Raw genomic sequence first — 17400 nt, forward strand, 5'->3', positions numbered from 1 at the left:
ACCACTTGAGTCACACATACAACACATTCAGTCCAACTTAAGTTCTTAAGGTTTGAAAAAACTTCATGAAGCTTTAAAAAAAAATTCCTTTTCAATGCTCACATTTGAACTCGGGGCCTTGTGCTTACTAGGCATGCACTCTGCCATAAGCCCTTTTTGCTTTGGTTATTTTTGAGATAAGTGCTTTTATTTATGCCTGTGTGAGTCTGGACCCTTATCTTCCAATTCATGTTTCCTGTGTAGCTAGGATGACAAGTGTACACCACCATGCCAACTTTTACTGGTTGAGATGAGGTCTCTTCAACTTTTTTGACTCAACTGGCCTTGACCTATAATCCTCCCTATTTCTGCCTCCTGAGAAGCTAGGATTACAGGTATGAGCCAGCCACTGCACTTTGATTGTGGATAGTAAGAACTACTGTGTCCTACTTTTGACTGACTCTGAGAGTCATGCTTGTCCAAGGCGAGGGCAACCTTAGATCAGAAAGTGAGGTGAACTGGCAGAGCTAGTTCTGGGAGCCCTTAAAAGCATAGGTGTTGGTTATAGAGGCTCTTGCTGGAATATGAAATGTCTACAACTGTAAAGTCCATCTTATTCTTTTCCACATGAGGATTCTTAGATCAGTTGAAAACACTAAAAGTAAAATGGAAATGAAGCAGAATGAAAACCATTTTTTTCACCTTGTGTTCATGAAGAATTTACAGACCCTTGCTTGGACTGTGATCCTTTCTTCCTGCTGTTATGCACCAGCATTCCTAGAAAGCTATTTGTTCCCTGGAGGCAGGACATTGTAGGAACAGGAATGAGCTGGATTGCCCAGCCTGGGATGCAAGGTAAAGAATAGCTTTCTCCTGCTGCTGCTCTCAGCCTCTCTCACTTTCGTCCAAATGACCATGTGACCCATGGAGATCTGGCACTTCCCTAGGCCAAGGTGGCAGTTAAGTGTTTGATTTAATGCCAGCAGACTCCTGGTTTCCTACTGTCAGTTTAACCTACAGTTACCTTTAGGAAGGGCAGGGCAGATTACTGGGGTATGACTCAACCCTTGAAGTTTTTTTTTTTTTTTTTACTTTTAAAGGTACAGGACGTAGCTAGGGTGGTAGGTTGTAGAGACAGGTCCCACACTGCAGCCAGAAAACTCAGACACAGTGCAATCAGATTCACTTCACTTTTATTATGAACAAACACAATGTCAGATGAATAGAAAGAGCTTCAAAGTTAATATTAAAAGAAATGATTCTAAAATTATCATAGGTTACAAATAACTACTGTTGCACATAAAAAGAAAAAAGGGAAAAAAAAATCCTACCCAAGGAAGGAAATGGAATCCTGCATATTTTCATAGCAATGAATATGCACTCTCAAATTTTGTCTGGCTGACTGTCCAACATTTATTGAATGCATTCTATCTCTCAAGAGAATGATGTAGACTAGTGATGTCATCTGGGACATAGGCACATGTCAAGTCCATGGTGGACATTGCTACTATAAAAATATGCAGGACTTAAGAATTCCTTTACTGAGGATCCCAAAATATTTTATAAAGACCATTGATTGGTCATGCTCAAATATACTCATTGACTTAAGTCAGAATTATTCCATTTTCATAAAAGTAATACTGAGTCACATTATAGTTAAGTGACTTGTCCAGTGCTATACTTTGAATTTGTCCTACAAAATTCATTGGTTGGAAACTTAATCACAATACAAGTGTTAAGAAGTGGGACCTTAATAGGTGATTAGGTCAGGAGGGTTCTACTCTCATTGACTAACATCCTTATCTTTGGAGTGACCCATTGTTGTCAGAGTGGGAATGTTTGAGAGTCTCAGTGGCACAATGGTAGGAAGCCCAGGCTTTCACCACCAGTGTTACATGGCCACTTTCTTGGCTTTTTATACTGATCCATTCCAACTAAAGAAAAGGCACTCAGGATACTAGCAAACCTGAGTGTCTGAAAACTGAGTGGAGAAAACTTACATCTTAAATGCTACGACCATCTTCTAATCTTAAAAAACAAAACAAAACACTATACATCATATACGTTCAAATTACTTCCGCCATCCATCAAATATGGTCACTTCATGAAAACAACACTAAGTTTCCAAAATGAAGCCTGGAAGGGATTCCTGCAAATTGATGTACAGGTAATACTCCAACCAAGCCAGCTTCTATACTAGCTATATCTGCACACTCTCAGGTTTCAAGGGTCTCTGCAGAGGGAGTGAGGGCAGGCTCACATGAAACACTGATTAGAAAAGAGGTAAGGCACCCAAATAAGTTATCCACAAGGCAAGGACTGTTAGAAATTCACTTGATCAGTTCTGAGTATCTCATTAATGTGTTTCTTGAATTGAGAATTCAAGAGAATTTAGAATGTTGAAAATAGTGTTCCTTGAGTGAGCTGGTAGTGCACTCCAACCTACCTAGACACATATATGCTAGGGTTCTCAGCCTTATGTAGGGACATGGTATGGATCAGATCCATGGAACAGGATTAGAAGGAAAAATAGACTTTATAGTTCACATTATAAAGCAGGTATTTGATGACTGGCGGAATCAAAAATCACCCAGAAGACATTTCCAAGGAGTAGAGACACAAGTCAGCAAATACAATCTACTGTAATCTTCATGAGATTCCTGTCTATTTTAATGAACAGCTCAAAAATAAAAGACTTTTCATGCAGGCTGGTCCTTGTAGCCTCTATTCAATTAACAGAGGAAGAAAGGCCCTGCTCCCTCTCACCATTGGGACCCGACAGTGGACACACAGGAGGCTGCCAGTCCAGAGAAAGAAATAAATGTCAAAGAACACACAGAAGCAGTAGGAGAAAAGAGAAAGATGTGGTAGGGCCAATAATCCAGAATCAGGATGGTTATGTGATTTCTATCCTGTCCCTGAGGCATTCCTCTCCAGATGTTCTGTTACCATCTAGGAAACAGAACAAGGAATAAGTAAAAGGGTACAATACTATTTTTAAAAATGCAAAGAGAAATTGGAATGAAGGAAGCTAGTATTTAACTTGTTTCACTAGAACACTCAATAACTTCTTAGTAACTTCTGAATCCCCTGGCAATGTGTTCTGAGTCCTTCCTTTGTAAAGTTAGCTCTTAGGAGCTGTCTACAAATGTGGTCTCTCAACTCTCTCCATCTGCTGCCCAGCTGTAGAACGAGTAGGGAACCCAGATAATTCCTCCCTTCCTTCAAGTGCATTTCTTTTTCAAGGGGAAATACTCTAAGTGAATATTTACATGTTCCAATATAGATTTTATATCTACACATTTTTAACTTTGACCCAAGTCTACCTCCTAAAATCCTTGCATTGTTGGATAGTTAGGAATGTCACAGCCATTCTACTAACTATAAGGGAGTGACCAGTACCCTGAAGATGGCAGAGCAGGAAGATCAAAGATGTTCCAATGAGCAGCTCACGGACTGCTCAAAAATTCTTTATACCCAACCTTGTTCAATGAATGAAGACATCTCCTTGTTATATTAAAGAAAAATAAAACCATTCCCCAGCAGAGACTTTGTTTCTTACTAACTAAATGTTCTTCCTTTATGCTAAGCTTAAACTATATTGAGACAGAGATTTGTTGTGTTCTAGCACACCAAGCTCCACAGCCATAGCCTACTCATTGTCAGGTCAGAAAGGAAGCATACTATGTAGGGGCTCAATGTCTCTCTCTGCTAAGCAAGCAGCTAGGCCTCATCATAGTAAGAGCTTCCCCTTGAGAAGGTTCCCACATCTACCACATCCTTACTGATGAATCATTCCCTGCATGCTGACTCTGTCCCTTGATAATATACCTGCTTTGCATGCTCTCTGCCAAATAAAATTATTTTTTCATTCCATCCAGCAAATCCTGGGCTAAAGATAATTAGCAGGGGTACCTCGGAAGATTTTCTTGTATCTGTATCTCAGAGCAGCTCAAGAAAAGAGACCTGTCTTAGGGCAAAGACCTTTACTTTTAGACTGTAGAAAGGCTGGTAGGCTTTGGAGGTGGACATTGACCTACAGCTGACAATACTTGCCTCGGAGGCAATGAAGGAGCAAAGGAAGTTGATAAAATAAAGCAAAGGAAAAGACAGTGAAAATATAAGAGAAATAAGAGTATCAGCTTAGCATCATAAAGGAGAGTTGTTGCCTTTCAATACTTCTGCACTTTATAATAGACACTGTACCGGAATGGGTTATGGTCATCATCTTTAGCATCCTGGTAGCATTATTCAGTAGTTAATTAGCAGAACATTAAATCCCTGTCCAGATGGCCTTTGGAACAGGGATCTGGAAGACCCAAAATTCAGCCACTCTTATAGCTTCCATCTCCAGTTCTTTTAATCCTGGCCAAGATGGCAGCCTTAGACATTGTCTTCCGGTCATAAGCCAGACCAATGGCAGCCATGCAGTCGATGAAGAATGTGGTGAAGTTGAGGCTCCAGCGGTACTCACTGGCAGAGTAGTCCTGAGGGAAGGAGTGGTGGTAGTTGTGGAATCCCTCGCCTGGAACAAAAGTGAGGAGAGGAGTTAGGGAATTCAATGGATCACTGCTTCCTCATCTTTACATACCTCTTACCTAGCAAGTAACTTTAACATCGGAGAGCCTGTCGTTATTGAATGAATAGATCAACCCATTCTCTTTTATTTGGAAGCAAGTAGATGCCTCAGAAGCATCTTGAGTCATGAGTCGAGAGATCTTGCTTACCCATGACTATCCAGGAGCCTTTTAGAAAGAAAGATTCCCTCAGAGGACAACAGGATGAGAGAAGCTGGTTCTGCTGGGAAAATACTTTGCATTGGAACACGCCAGAATTTCAGTAAATATTGGCCCAAGACCCCACAGGCTCTGTGACTATGTGTATGTGTTCAGATGGGGACAGAAGGGTCTAGAGGAAGAACTGTGGCTGTGCTTCTTATACAGGTGAGTAAGCAGGAGAAAGCAGCACATTTCCCCAACAGCACTGGTGCTTTCTCTAAGAGAGTCTAATGGAATGCGTAGCAGCAGCCAAAAGTCAAAGTAAAGGAGGCCCAGCCAGGGACCAGAGTTCCCTGAGACACTGTTGGTTCACAGTGCTCTGATTTCTATTCTCTAAGCTTTGATCTTGGGATGTGACAGGTGGTAATAAAATAGAACCCCTTTCAAAATATTTAAGTATTTTCTCTAACCTGCGAGATGTTGAGAACTTGTGGGAGCATTTTACTTTGCTGGAGAGAAAAAGAAAGAAATTCTGGATTCATGAAAATTTTTGCAATGGATAAGCGTTTGCCAACCCTTGGCAGGACTCTTCTTTCTGAATCAATTCCAACACTAACAACACTGACCCTTATCAAACCAGAGTAAAGAATAAACTATAGGAGAGGTTATCGGACATTTACAGATAAAAATATCACCGGATAGGCTAACAATGAGTGATATGAATAAAAGAAAAGGAAATGATACTATCCAGGTCTACTCAAGGTGTATCAATCCCTCTGTGCACTGTGGTGTGCATGCTGTGAATTGAGCAGGGGATGTATAAAGCCAAGGCTAAATGTGCTGACACAGGATTACTAAATTCCACACAGGCTTTCAGACAGGCTCTGAGTGAGCATTCACCATTCATTTAAAATCAATCAGACACATACATAGACAAGGGAGAGAAAAAAGGGAGGTCAGCTTTGTCAGGCAGAGAATGAGCATATGACTGTGGGAGAAGTAATTCAAAAAGAAAAAAGATTAGAATGGCAGGAAACAGCTGGAAAAGCAAAGGGTGAGATGAGAGCAGGTTGGGAGAAGTTAAGTAACTGTTGGGACAAAGTAACATGATCATAAAGTAGGCTGGAACTGGGAAGCTCCCTACAGTTTCATTTATAATGTAGAATGTGTTCCATTTCTGTGAAAATCTCAAATTGTATAGCATAGGTGATTTGTTTCAAACATGAATCACAGTAAGAACATAAACAATGGGAGAAGGTCCCCGAAAAAAGGAAGATGTATAGACATCAAAAAGTAGTAGGGAAAAATACTTTTAATACTGATAGTAAACATGGACTGAGTTAGAGTGTTATGAAAAGATGTCCATAGGCTGGTGGAGTGGCTCAAGTGATAGAGCACCTGCCTAGCAAGTGTGAGGGCCAGAGTTCAAACCCCAGTGCCACCAAATACAGAATAAAAAAGAAAAGATGTTCATAAGTCTGTGGTCAGTGTTAACAGCTCTGATAACGGATGAGGAAAGACTACTGGGGGAGACAGCCAGATGGTCAAATCTTGTTTTCTTTGACAATTGGGACTGAAATTATACATCAGATTAGTAAGCAGGAAAGTGCAATCAAACCAGCTGCTTTATTGGAAGATCCCAAAAGCAATGTTGGGGGAAGGGGAGTGCCTAGCACAAAATATGAGTAGAAGACAGAAAAGTAAAGGACAAGTAGAAATGGGTGTGTGTGTAATAAAGGGTCACCAACAGCGGTATTGACGGCCTTCATGTTGGCATCACTAAATAATAAGGCTTGGTCCACAGTTAAAAGGATAGCAAATCCAAGTACAGTGGGAAGATAAAAATACTACATGTGGCATAATCATTCCACATTTTATACAGCATGGTTAGGTGGAAAACACTAGGTTTACAGGCCACGTGGATGAACCTACTTTTTCATTTCTGCATCGCCTACCCCAAGCAAGAATACACACCCCATCAGTGGTGACTAGGAAACCAAAGGGATTAGCATTTGGAAATTGTTTTACAACTCAAAATGAAAAGTGAATTACTATCCACCCTTTCCATTTTACATAAGAATTGATGACTGACTCTCAAAAGAGTTTCCTAGGAGATTGCCCCTAGTTTAATATTAGAAACACTGACCCACAAAGTGCTCAAAAAAAAAAAAAAAAACAAAAAACCAAACAGGTCATTCTGGTTCTTCTGGCTTCTAGCAAAATGCCCCATCAGCAGACTAAGAGATGTGGTCTTGCTGTGCACTGCTGACTTACCCACAGCTCCCAGTGAAACCAGAATGTTCTCCCGAGAGCTAATGTTCTTGTCATAAGGGCGATATCCATATAGATGGGCAGCACTGTTCACCAGCCAGGTGGCATTGAGCACTACGGCATATCGCAGCAAAGTGGCAACAAACAAACTGTGTGGAAAGGTTTCACCCCAACAATACCAGGGCACCAGCGTGGGCAGGACGAAGCACATCAATAGGAGAGCAGGCTTGTAGTACCTACACAAGAGACCACACACTGAGTCTGTGGAGAGAGGACTCACCAAAATGGAACTGGCAGAAGGGACTGGGGTGGAAAATTTTTGAGTACAGTGTTATCTGTTTAGATGAGGCAAGTGGATACAGTAGATGATGTCACTAGTATTCCCACGGGAATCCATGGAGCAAAAGTGGGAAAACCCACCTTGTGATTCTAAATGCATTGTTCTTTATCATGAGGCCTTGTTGGTCAAACAGGTCAGAGCAAATAACAACCTCATCAGATGAGTTCAGCTGCTCATGCTTTGTCCATCTGCCTTTGGGCTCCTTTCCCTTGCCTGTTGTCATCTTTGGCTCAGAGTATGGTAAGTGCCATGCCTCCGTTTCCTGTTACCACCCCCTAGTTCTTGGCTCTGCTTTCCCACAGGAAACACACTCAGTGTCTTTGACTACCTGCAGGTCTCTGTTCCTCTCCTCATTCCCACAGGTCATTGACATTCCCTGCACCCAGCTCCTTCTCACTGCTGCCACTGCTTCCCTAATGTGGCTCTGCCTACCTTGTGTTCCTGCCTCTTACTTCTCTAGTTCCATGGCTACTTTCACCTGATCTGAGATTGGCCTTTCAGAAGCATGCCTCTGACTGAGCCATGTGGTACTGGAGAAACCTCTAGTGGTTCTCTGTTGCTGACATTCCTCCCTAATTCTGCATCTAGGATTCCATAGGCACCACGTCAGTCTGTGTTTGCAATTCTTTTGCTGTCACACCTTAAATTTCAAGCAGAAGGACTTCATTCCTGGAACGTGCTTGATGTTATAGCTCATTCTGTTTTTTCTGTTCACATTGTCCCTGCCCACACTTGTGAAAGTCTCTATACAACTGTGGATTCCAATGATAGCACTGGCTTATCCTTCCCTCCTCCAAGAGGCTTCATATCCTTCAAGATAACTCGTCTTTGTGTCTCTGTTCTAGGTCAGTAATTTTGTATGTAATTGGTTTCATAAGATAACTCATACAAAGAGGTTATTAGTTTATACCTGTGATCTACGAGACATTTAAAATGGAGGAGTTTGAAATGATTTGAATATGCAAACCAATAAATCACTCAGGTCTTATTTTATAAATCCTAAGAGAAAAGGTGGGATCCTCAAGCCGCACATTCCCAGGGCCACATCCCAACTCCATTTTCCCTTCACTCACCTCCTCTGGAACATCACCAGTTTCTCAGCTTTGAGGTCAGACATGTCCAGCAAACCACCCTTCTCTTTGACAGCTGGGTGTTTGCGCACCAGCAGCCAACCCACGTGAGAAAAGAAAAAGCCACGACGGGAATTGTGAGGATCAGCGTGTGTTTCTGAGAACTTGTGGTGGGCACGGTGGTCTCTGGCCCATTCATACACATCGTTCTGGAGGGAAAGAGAAGAGGAACTCAGGACTCAGGAGAGTTTCCCTTCAGGGAAGATTCCAATGCCCTGATGCCTGCAAAGGTCAGGGATCTCAGCCCAACCTCACAGTTCTTAGGACTTTGGCTTCAGAGGAGGCAGGGGTACCTGCCCTCTTCTGAGCGCTTGTCCCTGGAACATATGTGGAAAAGCAACTTTTAGTCCTAGAGCACAGGACTACAACTGCTGCTTCCTGAAAATTGTGTGGTGGAGAGAAGGGAATAGAACACAGTGCTCAGACAGTTTCATTAGCAAAGAACATGGACGTTCTTCATCAAGCAATGTGGGACAGGGTCCTTATGGGGTGTAAAATTCCTTAACAGACAGCATTAAGCAGCAAATTACTTAGGGTCCTAGGGTGCCAGTCTGTGGATAAAGGTGCAGGGAGCTCCATCCTGATGCCTTCACAAATCTACAGCCATACCACACTGAATGCACCCGATCTCGTCTGATGCCTTCACAAGTGACAGTTCTCCCCACCTAATACCAGGGCCAGAATGTAACTCATGAGATTTCCAAGGGACTTCTATACTTGTCTGGGATTCTATCTCTTTAAAAATATACCAGTATGTCTCTTTCTACCCTCCCCCTACTTTGCTCCCCACAAGAACATCAGGGGCCATTGAGGAAGAAATTGCTAGGAAGAGAAGATTATGGACATGTGGTGAGCAGCTCACATTTAGCTAAGAAAGAAGGGACTGATTCAGTTTCCTGTTTTCCTCTTGCTGCAAGTTAAACCCACACTACTAGCAATCCTGTATGCACTGCTATAATTTAGTAAATGTGAGAGTTCTCATCACCAGTTCCCTTCACCTGTTATAAACATATTGACTCTACAAACTTTACACCTTGATGTAACCTGTATGGCACCCCCAAAAAGACTATATTGATCTATGAAACTGCTCAGTGATTCAGTTTCCTCATGCAGAAAATTGGGATAACAATATCTATCACCTAAGATGGTTGTGAGGATTAATGAGTTAATTTATGTCAAATGCTGAGAAAAATGCTTGGTAAAGTCACCATGCCATAAAATGCTTGCTTTCATTATCTACAACAAAACAGTTCCTGATTCTATGCCACATTGCCTTCAAACCCATTGTGGTGGGGCCTAAGACAGTCACCTTAAAGCATGAGTTTATTTTCTATTTCCCAGGAAACCATGGTGCCTGCCTGGTTTATGCAACATGGTCCCTTAGGCTGAAGGACCACACACACACTCTGTGTGATAATAAAGGGACCTTGGGATTAAAAAACTAACCCTATACCTAGAGAGCCTTGCCTGTTTACCTCCCAGGTTGTATGGACCTCAGCACTGAGCCTGCACTTGAAGTGACCACAGGGACTGGAAACGGCCAGGGCTGTTCTGCAAGGACTCCTTTCCAGGTGCTGAACCTATTTATTCCACCCTTGATCATTCAATAGGTGGAGACACAAGGGCTGCACAGTGCCAGCTTCTTACCTGGAATGCCATGGTGTTGGCGATGATGAGGAAGAGCCGCAGGGGCAGCCGCGCTTTGTAAGTCCGGTGGCTCCACAGGCGATGAGCCCCTGCTGTGATGCCCAGGGCGCTGACTACATAGTACATGTATGCTGCAGGACAAGACAGAGAGAGTTACAACAACAGGCCAGTTCCACTAGGGGAAGCATGTTCAGACACTCTCCTTGTGCCAGAGGCCACTTCTTTAGGCTTCGGGGAATGATCTGCTTTTCTGTGAAGCCTAGGCAGCCTTTGTGTGAGATTCATAGCTTTCACCACTTGAAAAATAGTTACCTCCCAGCCTCTTCACTTAAAAATGGAGATAAAAGCTAAGGACACCCAGGAATTAAGGAGGCAGAAAGGCAGGAGAGGGAATAGGCTCTCGCCACTGAGCCATTTGTCACTGTCAGACTACAGGAACATTATCCCAGGTCCTATCTGATCTTCTCTAAGGTGTTCTGGACTGAAAACCACCCTCCCCCATTCAGCCTAGGACCACAAGCAAGGGTGTTCTGAAAGCAGCAGTGTGAGCGGTCTGGGCAATGACCACTGGAGGAGCCCCAGTGGTAGTAAACACTTAGGTGGCATAGACATAAGGCTACTTACCAATTGAAGCAATGATATGTAATACTATGCAGATGATGTGGTCATATGAGAGAAAGTCAACCCTGCACACAGACATTTGTACAGTGGCTGAAGCTATGCCAAGGATGTTAACATGTCATATTCACTGTGCATCTTGAATGGGTAGGTGCTATTCATACTCAACATTATAGGAGAGAAAGATACTGTGAGAAGGTCAAGTGTTTACCCAGGGTGACAGGTCTTAGAAAATGGTAGCCATGGTTTGAAGATAGCTTCCTGTTCCTACCCACCAAGATCTACACTCAGTTTCTACGTCTATCATTTGCCAACCCCCTGTCAATCCAGACTCTCATAGTCAGCACTAATTCTAGAGTGCTAGGAGATGCTTAATGCTGGCAGATGAGCATTTAGACGTCTTGCCTCTAGGCCTGAAGGTTCGTGAGGTACGGCATATAATCTATAACAGGGAAGAGAGTGCTGGGTATACCCATCTTTTCCTCTGCTCATCAGCTCTAGGAGGCAGGGGCTGAGGCCTTGGTAGAAATTCTTAATATCTCAATCCTGGGAGGGGAGGTGGTAATAGCTGGAAACAATGGATCCTCAGTGGTTACAGAACTTAGTCACAGTGGGATGCACCACACAATGAATAAATTGTCGCGTGGTGTTCTGCAGCCAGAGATAAGAGATTCCTGAACAGCCCTCTCCACTTCCCTCCCCTACCTCCTTCATCCAATCCTGTTCCCTCTCCATGATCCCCAGAAGAGCCACAGAGCCAGTTCCTACCCCAAGGAAAGTTCTGACCACATTCCCTTGGGCTTGGAATGAGACTGCATGGCTTCAAAAGCACATGCCTGCCATCTTAAGAAGGGAATTGGGGCCAAAACCCCAGCACTCCACTACCTGCTGTACCCATGCTTTCAGCCTGTCACATAGAAAGCTCAGGTCACTTAGATTTGTGGTGTCCCCCAGAAAAGGATTGTCACTGTCTATTCTGGTGGTTAAGTAGCATCTCACAATATTGCCCTAAATAGGTTTAAGGTTTCTTCTGAAGAGGGATTCGTAGCTCACCACCCCTCAGAGAGTCCAGGTTGGATCTGTAGAGCTCCCTGTTCCCCCTTCCTGATTCAGGCTTCAGGGCACAGAAGTGCTACTGCCTGCAAAGAGAATGTCTGTATCCAAGGGGCAATCCTACCATCAGCCCACACCTATGAATCCCAGAAGAGCTGAGCTAAGGGCAGGTCAGGGACAGGCAGGCAGGCAAATGACTCAAACAGAAAAGCTCTTGCAGGGACAGTTGACTGTTTGCCACAGGTTTATCCCTTGAAGCTCCCTGCACAAGGTCCCAGGGCTCTCCACTCAAAAACAAATTAAGGGGACCTTAGAGTTGGGAACCTTGCATTCTAATACCACTAGGCTCTATTCCCAGCCCCGCCAGCCTCCCAGGAACCAAGCAGAAATGCCTGGGAAACATGGACAGAAAGGACCGATGTCCGTGTGAGACTCTACCTCAATAAAGAGCAGGGAGAATGCTGCGTACTTGCTCAGGACAAGGGAAGCTGCTTACCCCAGATCCAGGTGTAGAACTTGCAGGTGGGAACCAGTGTGATCCCATATAGGGCTCCCAAGTGCAGCAGACCCATAAGGATGATGTTTCTCCAGACATACTCAAGCTTGGGCGGGGGGCCCTCCTCATCCTGGTAGGTGGGGTCATGGATGTCTTCTTTCATTTCAGGGCGGATCTCTTCTCCCAAGTCATCGATGGTCTTTTCCAACTTTTCTCCTCTATTCTGCAGGCCCCCAGAGGGAGGCGCTGTGATGGTGGTGGTAGTGGTGTAGGAGCTGGAGATCTGCAAGGAGAGTGTAGGATTAAGGAGAAGCAGATCCGTTGGGACAGCAGGGGGCACTTTGCTCTCTATTGCAGCTGGGCGACGGTGCCATACAAGCCAGACCCTGCCCCAGTACCCAGATTACATGAGGGTGAAGTGTACCCTGAAGGAGAAGTTTCTGGAAACTGTGCAGATCCATTAGGGATAAAACCTCATTGTGAAGAGGCAGGACAGAAGGCTGCTAGGGATGCACACCTTGGAACACACAAAGGAAAACCCACACATACACAAAAAGGACCGGATTTTACTTTTACCGCCTGATGGCAGGGCGACCAATTCAAGGCAGAGCAACTCGGGAAAAAATGACCAAGTGCTCTCTGGAGGTCTGAACCCCCTCCCCCACCGACCAGTCACCTAAGAAGCCCACTTGGCGCCCGCTAACACGCCGGGCGGAGTCCATTTCTGGAAAGCTCACCTCTTGCAGCATGTGGGCCGGCATCTTGGCTTTCGGATACTGGGATCACGTTCCCAAGTCTGAGGATGGAATGACTTCGTTTCTAGAGCCCGCTAGTGTGGGTGAGGCGGTGCGCAGCGCGCAGAATCCTTCTGGGGGACCTTGCACGCGCGGTGAACCACCAGGCCAGAACCCGCTGTGCTCTGACCTCCCTGGGCTGGGTTTTTAAGGCTAGAGCTGGCGGTGGGATGACTGTGTCTTGTATGTCCTGTATTTACGCCGCGCGAGGAGATGAGAGCAGGAAAAGGGAGCAGCTTGAAGCGATCAGGGTGCAGGAATTAGGATTCTGCAGACACTGCGCTGTCCCATCCCCAGCCCCGGAGAAATGTTAATGAGGCCTCGGTAAAGTCTAGTTAGTCATTGGCCAAGGGGAATTTGGTACCACCTCGGCCTGCTGTTTCCATTGGCTCAGCGCAATCTGCTGTTCCCTCGGCCTCCAGCCCCTCCTTCCTCCTCCCCTCTTTCTCTGCTTCTTGGCTTTTCACCAACCCGCAGCTGGTCCTTGGCCCATCATTTTGCGGCCTCAAGGGGCGCTCTTGAGTGATCTCTAGGAGAAAGGACCCAGTCCAGCAGTGGGGGTTGGGTTCAAGGCTAGACCGACCCCGGCATACCGAGACTTTGCACAGGAAACTGTGGGAAGCGCCGACCACTCAGAACTCCATCCTGTCTTCCCATTTTCCCTAGCGCGTGGGGAGGGAAACTGGTACCAACAGAGAGCAGAGCTGAAGGGAGGATATAGCCCACCACCTTCCAGAGCGAGCGCCGCGAGAAGGGCCAATGCGGTCAATGGCTCAAACCCGCACATCACTTCTAGGATGTTAATGGAAGACCTTGGGAAGCTCTGGTCTTATAACCAGATGCCCTCACAGAGCTGTGCGCCTGCACGCATACACCACTCGCAGTCACTGGGCACATTCCTAGGGAACAGGCCATCCCCAGTCACCAGGACCCAATCTCTTGCCCTCATCTCCACGTGTGTGGGACATTTGGGAGATTCTTCTGCTTGTAAGGTTGGAATTTTGGAATCTTCTACAAGGAAGAACAGTTGTTTGCACCCAGCAGCAGGACAAAGGACTAGTTTGTGGAATAAGAATAAGGAGCAGGTAAGCTGGGTGCCAGTGACTCACACCTGCAATCCTAGCTACTTGGGAGGCAGAGATCAGGAGGATGGCAGTTCCAAGCCAACCGAGGCAAACAGTTGGGGAGACCCTATCTTGAAAATTTCCAGCACAAAACAGGACTGGTGGAGTGGCTCAAGTGGTAGAGCACCTGCCTAGCAAGTGAGGCCCTGAGTTCAAACCTCAGTACTGCCAAAAAAACAAAACAAAGCAAAACAAAAATAATAAGGAACAGGTATTGAATGATCCCTGCAAATCAATTCACAACAGCCATTTTGTTGAACCCTCACGGTGACCCTGTTAGGTGGATGCCCCTTAGCTCCATTTTAAAGAGAAGGAAAGTGGGATATGGAGAGATGAAAGAAGTTGCCCAAGGTGGGCACTCCTGTAAGTGGTGGAGCTAGTAGTTGAGTGCAGATGTGATGCTGGTGCCCAAGCTCTAAAGCCCTGCTCTGAACACTCTTGCCCCAGGAACCTGGGTGCTCTGGCGCCTCGGAGCTGACCTTTATGGATCCATCGTCTCTTGGCCTGTGTTAGCCTGACCAGGAGAGCTTGGAACCAGGCAGTATATGTACTCACCCAGTCTGCTTTCATGCCCAGGTCTCCCCGTTACTGCCCCATCCTGCTCTGGGAAGAGGAGAGGTTTAGGAGTTCTGGGCAATGACTGGCTTCTCAGGAACAGAAGCCACCTGGCATTGCCTGGGAGGAGGATAAACCTGTAACCTCTGGTCTCAAAAGCAGACCAATTCCCTAGCCAGTGACCAGGCACCTCCATTTCAAGCCTAGGTGCACTGGCCAGTGTGAAGGTGTTGAATGATACAAGGTCTTCTTGGAGATGGGTGGTTCACCTGGTGATGGGTCAGAAATGCAGGGTGTGGAATAGGAGTCTACACGTGCTGTTTCTCTTCTGGTTCTCTCTGCAATGTCTGATCTGCTTAATTCCTTTACTAACTACAGGTTTATTCTTGGGTCTTAATCCATTGGCGTTGTGAAAACAAAGCACCATAAACTGGGGGTGGGAGGATTAACAACAGAACTGTATTTCTCACAGTTCTGGAAATGGAAATCTAGATCAAAGCACCAGCAGATTCAGTGTCTGGTGAGGACCCTCCTCCTGGTTCAGGAGCAGCCATTTTTTTCTGTCTTCACATGGGGAAGGAGAAGGGGAAGGTTTTTCTTGGGTTTATTTTATAAGGTATTAATGTCATTCATGAGGCTTTGCCTTCATGACCTAGTCACTTCCTAAGACCCCCAAATTCCAAATACTATCACTTTAGGAATTAGACTTCAACTGTTGAATACCGGTGGTAGGGATTAAAAATCCAGCATATTACATTCTTCTAGGAAGAAGATTCAGGATTTTATTTGGGTTGTACATTTAATTGTGCCTAAAGATGGCTCTTCTGTTGAGACCACCTTTCCTTATCTATAAATGACCAAGTGTGTTTGACCCTTGCTTCCTCCAGACCCTAGACTTCATCAGGGAACAGTCTGAAAAATCAGGGTCCCCTGGATCCTGTCCTCCCATTACTCAGCCTGTGGTGCCTGGCTCTGCTAGGCTGGTGAGATTACTTAGGCTAGCTGCCACAGCATGCATTTTCTGCCAGAAAAGGCAAGGGGGGCCTGCCAAGACAACAATGCAGAACAGGAGTCTCGAATTTCTGTCCAAAGATAGGCTGCTGTCCCATGGGGGAAGCTTTGGGAGTCCAGAGAAGATCTGGGTTAGGGAGAGTGAGTTTCAGGAAGAAAAGTTCAGATAGACCAAAATAGAATGGTGACTGGTTTATTCCCTGTGTATAGTGTTATCCACTGTTTTCAAACCTCAGGAGCTTACAACTACACACAAAATAAAGCTACATGGTAGGAATAATATTATGGGAATGGTATGAGGCTTGGTATCATTAGGTGAGTGACAAATTAGGTGTTAGTTACTGTTATTGGAAACAATATTTGTTTGCAATAGTATTTACATTGACTCAATTGTAGACATTTTAGCCTAGGAGAGGAAAGGACAAAGTAGGCTTGGAAGATGGAGATAGGAACTACAAACATTCCTATATGACAAATGGCATAAGGTGCCCTGGTAGCTTTAAAATTTCATTTTGATCTTTTAATTTTTTAAGAGCAAGAAAAACCAGCCCCATTTAGCCATCTTAAATAAATGTCAGTAGCAAGAAGTTTCTATTGGTGCTCGCTTCAGCAGCACATATACAAAAATTGGAAGGATACAGAAAAGATTGGCATGGCCCCTGTGCTAAGATAACATGCAAATTCGTGAAGCGTTCCATAGTTTTCAGTCCTGACCTCTTCTGCCATGACGGAAGCTTCAAGCAATCATCAGGGCCAATGGCAAATTAAACACACCATGAAAGATTTAAAAAAAAACTTTCTGTTGGCCCTAGGATGAAGTCTATACATTATCTCTTACCATGGCTTTGTAGGCCCTCTGGGGACCAGGTCCTTCCCTACTTATGTCTTTCCCTCATTCCTGGCTACCCTTCCTCCTTTCTCTCTACTCCCATGATACTCTATCAGCCTGAGAATATTCCTTTCTGTCTTCCTGGAGCATATCACTACTTTTGTCCCTTTTCCCACTCATTTAGATAATTTTTGTTTTCTTCAAGTCTCCAGAAGGTTTACAATGCTCACTCCTCATATCCTATCCTCTTTAAGCCTTGTGTTTTGGTTTTTGAGACATTCTATTTGCATTGGAAATGCCTAGGAGGGCGGATCAGATTCTACTGTCTTCTTTCACCTCCACTTGCCCCCACAAGGGTACTGCAGGAGAGGAAAGGGAAACGCTGGGTGAGTCTAAGATCTGCTCTACCAGGAACATGTCAGAAATCTTGGGTCAACTTTAGTCCTTTGTCACTAAATAACTTCTCCTTGGAGCTATTTAAAGGTGTTCCACTAAAGTTTCAAGTATCAAACTCACACTGACTCAATCCTCGTGTTACTCCTTTTCATTAATTTCCCCTGCATATCCTGGTTCCAAACCTTTGATTCTAAGTGCACCTCTCTTCTTTACTCTAGGTTTTCCTCCTCATAGGCTGGAATGGCCCTGGGGGTCCATCTGCCTTAGGTGGGACTCACAATTCCTATGTCTTTAATGCTTGGGTAGCAGACCTTTTGTTACTCTTTCACCTCACTGTGTTCCCTTCACTGTGGATACAATGGATAGGTACTTTTACTTGTGGTTATTTTTATACAGATTATTACCATTTATCTACATTTTTAAATAGTTTCCTTTTTTC

General features: G+C 44.7%; 1 protein-coding gene and 1 non-coding gene across 2 annotated transcripts; one reads left to right on the top strand and one right to left on the bottom strand.

Annotated features, from left to right (window-relative positions):
- Window positions 1-1155: 1155 nt before the first annotated feature.
- LOC109698140 (acyl-CoA desaturase 1) lies at window positions 1156-13360 on the bottom strand. The gene is made up of 6 exons (XM_020182150.2): window positions 12990-13360; window positions 12253-12535; window positions 10086-10216; window positions 8382-8587; window positions 6972-7204; window positions 1156-4504 (listed from the first exon to the last, which is right to left on the bottom strand). Exons 1-6 carry the CDS (start codon window positions 13011-13013, stop codon window positions 4305-4307), a joined length of 1077 nt encoding a protein of 358 aa, XP_020037739.2. The 5' UTR covers window positions 13014-13360; the 3' UTR covers window positions 1156-4304.
- Window positions 13361-16333: 2973 nt separating this feature from the next.
- On the top strand, window positions 16334-16440 carry LOC141425175 (U6 spliceosomal RNA). The gene has a single exon (XR_012450267.1). It is a non-coding gene; the product is annotated as a U6 spliceosomal RNA (small nuclear RNA).
- The last annotated feature ends 960 nt before the right edge of the window (window positions 16441-17400 follow it).

The sequence above is a fragment of the Castor canadensis genome, chromosome 7 (genome assembly GCF_047511655.1).
Source record: "Castor canadensis chromosome 7, mCasCan1.hap1v2, whole genome shotgun sequence".
Lineage (NCBI taxonomy): Eukaryota > Metazoa > Chordata > Mammalia > Rodentia > Castoridae > Castor > Castor canadensis.

Coding starts and splice junctions, on each gene's coding strand:
- LOC109698140 (XM_020182150.2), bottom strand. CDS start 13,013: ATGCCGGCCCACATGCTGCAAGAG. Junction 8,588..10,085: donor CCAACACCATGGCATTCCAG/GTAAGAAGCTGG, acceptor CTTTCCCTCCAG/AACGATGTGTATGAATGGGC. Junction 4,505..6,971: donor GGTTTCACTGGGAGCTGTGG/GTAAGTCAGCAG, acceptor CTTTTGTTCCAG/GCGAGGGATTCCACAACTAC.